The sequence below is a fragment of the Sciurus carolinensis genome, chromosome 11 (genome assembly GCF_902686445.1).
Source record: "Sciurus carolinensis chromosome 11, mSciCar1.2, whole genome shotgun sequence".
Classification (NCBI taxonomy): domain Eukaryota; kingdom Metazoa; phylum Chordata; class Mammalia; order Rodentia; family Sciuridae; genus Sciurus; species Sciurus carolinensis.
This window is the reverse complement of record NC_062223.1, coordinates 123,773,263-123,778,077: the sequence shown is the minus strand read 5'-3', so window position 1 is coordinate 123,778,077 and position 4,815 is coordinate 123,773,263. Positions and strand designations below refer to the sequence as shown.

The following is a 4,815-nucleotide window of genomic DNA, read 5'->3' as shown; positions in this document are numbered from 1 at the left end:
GCCAGCTTTATCAGAGTTCAAAGGGACAACTACAATGACATTTGAGATTCTGATGTCTAGCCAATATTATTTAATTGTGCCCCTTGAATAAAATTACATCCCCAAAATGAGAATCCTGGAATTTCTTCAACAACTGTACTCCGTATTTTGTAGCACTCAGCTGGTTAGTTTAGGTAAATTTTTATTAAATACCATCTTTCCACTGGGAGAAAATAACAGATCAATACATATTCTACATAGTTGTCTATTTTAAAAGAAGGGATTTATAAGAAGGATTGTTGTAAATTTGTTTATCTATGTTAAGTCAAAGAAGCTAAACTCAAAATTTTATTTTTATTCTAATTAGGCTCACATATAATTATGTTTGTATATATCTTATATCAAGTACACATTGAAAATTCCATGAGTAACTTATAAACTCCTGGTAAATTGCATGGACTCTTACATTCTTGAATGGCTGATCATACAAACAACAAGAAGCTACTTTTTTTAGCTACGCACTTATGTTTCTCAACAGAGGGAGTAGGCACTTTTCTTACAAAGGTAGTATAATTGTAGGTTACCAATCACAGGTAAAATTTGGAAGAGAATCAAAGTAGTACCTTCTTACAGGAGACCACAGGTCATCTGTGCTGTAGGAGAGCATATACGCATGCAGATGGTAATCACTTATTTTTACTTTCTTTTGATATAATAACATTTCATTTTCAGTAAGATCTCACCCATGTAAATATTTGCTCATTTTCAAAGTGACTCACTTACTAAATTGCTTTGACAGAAAATTTAAATATTGCAATTCATGTTCCTCTGACATTCTGAGTTGAAGATATTGGAAATAAATAAATGTTCTTTGGATGATAATTCAGGGCAATGATGGTTATGCCAATAGGCTAACTCTGACTTTCTTAGGGTTTAGATAACTTGGCTATTTGAGGATTATTTTTTTCTGGAAGCCTCAATTTTGTTTAAAACCTTTTTTATGTCTACCTACCCCTTTCAAATTTGGTGTCTTCTTTCTGTTTTATTTCAGGTATGCTAAATGATTTCCTTACAAATATGGTGATAAAGTTTTAAGAGATGACCAATGTGGGCTGATAAATGAATGAACTTTAATAAATGGATAATGTGATGCTTATACTTGATTTCTTAAAGGTGTTTTACTTACATTTGGTTATTTTGTAATATAGACACTGAATACATATCTGCAGATAAATGAGGTTTTCCTGCCCATCTGTTGCTTTCCTCAATCTGCTGTGCACTGTCAGAGCATCAACTACTGTGATTTGTTTACTCTGACAGATCAGCAATTTTAGTCTTAAAACCAGCAGGAACATTTCTTCAGTCAACGAGAGATAGGAATACTGGGGTTCTGATCTCTGGATGATGCTTCCTAGTGGAAAAGATTTCTGTATTATCTGAGATTATAAAAGGAAATTTAGTGCTACATGAGCTTATCAAAAATTATGGTATTCAACAAATTGGTCTGAACCTAAAGTGCTTCACCTCTGTCTCTACTAACTTTCACAGTGTGTTGGTTTCTCTGTGACTATCACAAATATTGTGTCCATGTGAACAAGTCATTGAAAATCTTCACAGCATCCATGTGAAGACGGTTCAATTTCTTGGGCATTATCAATGGGTCTGCTTAGTGTTTCATTTTGGCAACTCTGATCTCTTTCTCTTAAAGCATTAGCTAATTTCCTGAATTTAGAGACTTGGGTCTCTTCTTCTGTTCTGGGAGATAATATCCCACATAATTCAGCCTTTAAATCAACACACATATTGAATACCATTAACATGCTGCAGAAGGTATAAAGTGAAAGTATATTGCAGCAAATTTGACAATTTTTCTGTTTGTGATCATGAAAAAAATATTTTGTTGTGGAAAAATAAAAGGAAAGTAATGTATCATTTTGTGAATGGAATTTTTTCTTCATTGATATTTTTTCTCATTTTGGAAAAATAAAATTTAAAACCATATCTTGGTCCTGATTCATCATGTTTCTCTCTTGAGTGTCATGAATTAAAATAATGTTTTATATTATTCAAATGTCCCTATGAAAAATTATCAATCTTGATTCCAAAGGTACTATACAATTTTTCAGTTCTGCTTAAAGTTTGCAGGAAACAAATTCAGTGAACAGGAAGACCTACAATTTTGATCTAACATTTTGGAAAGAAATGTCAGTGAGCATTTGGCTTTGAAAGATGGGTGGGATTTGAAGGTGCAAGGATGGATGCAATAATGCATTAATGGCTCAAGTGTTAAATCTGAATGTTAACAATTATTCTTGATGTTTCTGGGAAAGAAAGATATGAATTATAGTCAAAGGATGGCCTTTGGCACTGTAATTCTGTTAATCCAATTCCCAATGAAATGGAAATGGTCCTGGTGCAATCAGGTTTTCCCTTCAGAAATTGGACGTAAGAAAATGAGAGACAGAAGTGATTAGAGGTGTTTCTTTTAAAAATTTTTTTTTCATAAAATAAACATTTTAATATGTCTTTGAAATAAAAGTATTAAAATATCTATATTACAAAACTTCCTTCAACAAAGATAGAAGCAAAAGTAGAAATTTTTTGCAACATTTATATATGTGTATATACGTATCAGGAAAGTACTAATATCCTTAGTATATAAAGAGTTTTGATTAGAGGTATTTCTGTAAGTTATTTTCTGTATTTATGATCCCTTCTCAGACATCTTTATGTTCCACAGTCCCCATTTTAGAGAATGCAAAGTATGCTGATTCACATAGGTGGGTTGGGAACTGAAATGGACAACTCTCACATGATCACAGCTAAATCTGAAGCCATGAGCTCACAAAGTCTGAAGGTTCTATTGGCATGTGCTTAGATAGAGAGTGTAAGAAGCCTTATTTTTAGAGTGTGAACAAAAGACTAGTTAGGTATGGAAAGTTTGTGGTTTTTCTCAAAGTGTAGTAGTTGCAGGATTAAGCCTGGGTACAAGATGTAAGGACTATGGCATTAAGAGGAGTTTTCAGCATGATTGGGTTTAGGTGGAACCATGGCTCTGGGTTGCATTCAGAATCTTTGTCCTTGAACTTTTAAGAGGATTTGAAAAGGATGAAGTCATAGGACTCATGAGTGTCAGGAATGGAAATTGCCAAAAACAGCACAAAATTCTGCTTTGGAAATCAGAAGATAATTTTAATGTCCCTTTTTTTATCTCTTTTTACAGTTACTATTTTGTAAGAAAATGACTACTCCAAACCACTCTTCGGTGACTGATTTTATACTGGAAGGGTTAACAAAACGCCCGGACCTTCAATTGCCCCTCTTCCTCCTGTTTCTTGGAATATATGTGGTCACAGTGGTGGGGAACCTGGGCATGATTCTCTTAATTGCCATCAGTTCTCAACTTCACTCCCCAATGTATTACTTTCTCAGTCATTTATCCTTCATTGATCTCTGCTACTCCTCTGTCATTACCCCTAAGATGCTGGTGAATTTCGTGTCAGAGAGGAACATCATCTCCTTTCCAGAGTGCATGACTCAGCTTTACTTTTTTCTTTTTTTTGTTATTGCAGAAGGCTACCTCCTCACAGCCATGGCGTATGACCGTTACGTTGCTATCTGTAGCCCACTGCTTTACAACGTTGTCATGTCCCACAGGGTCTGCTCCATCATGATGGCTGTGGTATACTCCCTGGGTTTGTTTGGGGCCACGGTCCATACTTCCCGGATGTCACTGCTGTCCTTTTGTGGGTCTCACACTGTCAGTCATTACTTTTGTGATATTCTGCCCTTGTTGACTCTGTCTTGCTCCAGCACGCATGTCAATGAGATACTGCTGTTTATTATTGGAGGAGTTAATACCTTAGCTCCTACACTGGCCATCCTCATCTCTTACGCTTTCATCCTCACTAGCATCCTCCACATTCGCTCCACCGAGGGGCGGTCCAAAGCCTTCGGCACCTGTAGCTCCCACCTCATGGCTGTGGGCATCTTTTTTGGGTCTATAACATTCATGTATTTCAAGCCGCCTTCCAGCAACACTATGGACCAGGAGAAGGTATCCTCTGTGTTCTACACCACAGTGATTCCCATGCTGAACCCCCTGATCTACAGCCTGAGGAACAAGGATGTGAAGAATGCACTGAGAAGGGTGGTTGTGGGGAGGCAGTCATCCTGATGAAGGGGTTCTTATAAGGACCAGAACTGAACCAGATGAAATTGTGTGAACATTTTTGATATTTCTTTCTGTCTTCCAAAGAGAAAGCATTATCACTTACAAAATACAAAGCTGTGCTTGAGAATGCCTCAGACTTTTTGGAGATTATAGAGAAGTTTAGTTTTCTGATATGTTTTAGGAAATAGAAGTTGACAAAATATAGAATACAAATTAACATAAAGAATTTTATGATTATGAAAACAATATTGTTCTGTTGGAAACTAGGAATGATGAAGTTACATGGGAAGGAGAGGTTCAGTGTTGGGACAAAATTATGTGAGTTTATGAGCAAATTCAGTTAATAAGCCAGTTTCTATGGAATTCAAAGAACTACTTTCTATGGTATTTTATCCAGCATGAAGAGACATTGTACCGAAGTATCTGGCTTAGTCATATTGGATGAATAATTGGCCATAATCATGACATTTCTTTTAAAAAAAGTGATTAAATTTAAGCAAACTATATATATTTTCAGTTTAGACATGTTTGGATAAAATTTTCAAACTGTAAACTATAGGATTTAAGTTAAGCATCATAAATACTGTAAGATACCTGTCTAAATGATCCACTGAAAATGTATTCTTCCTTGTAAGTTGGTGAGACATTTATTTCAGTAGTTG

The 4,815-nt window shown here is 35.4% G+C and overlaps 1 protein-coding gene across 1 annotated transcript; it reads left to right on the top strand.

Moving 5' to 3' along the window:
* Positions 1 to 3,220: 3,220 nt before the first annotated feature.
* On the top strand, positions 3,221 to 4,156 carry LOC124958692 (olfactory receptor 8D2). The gene has a single exon (XM_047517036.1). The coding sequence runs from the start codon at positions 3,221 to 3,223 to the stop codon at positions 4,154 to 4,156; it is 936 nt and encodes a 311-aa protein (XP_047372992.1).
* Positions 4,157 to 4,815: the final 659 nt, after the last annotated feature.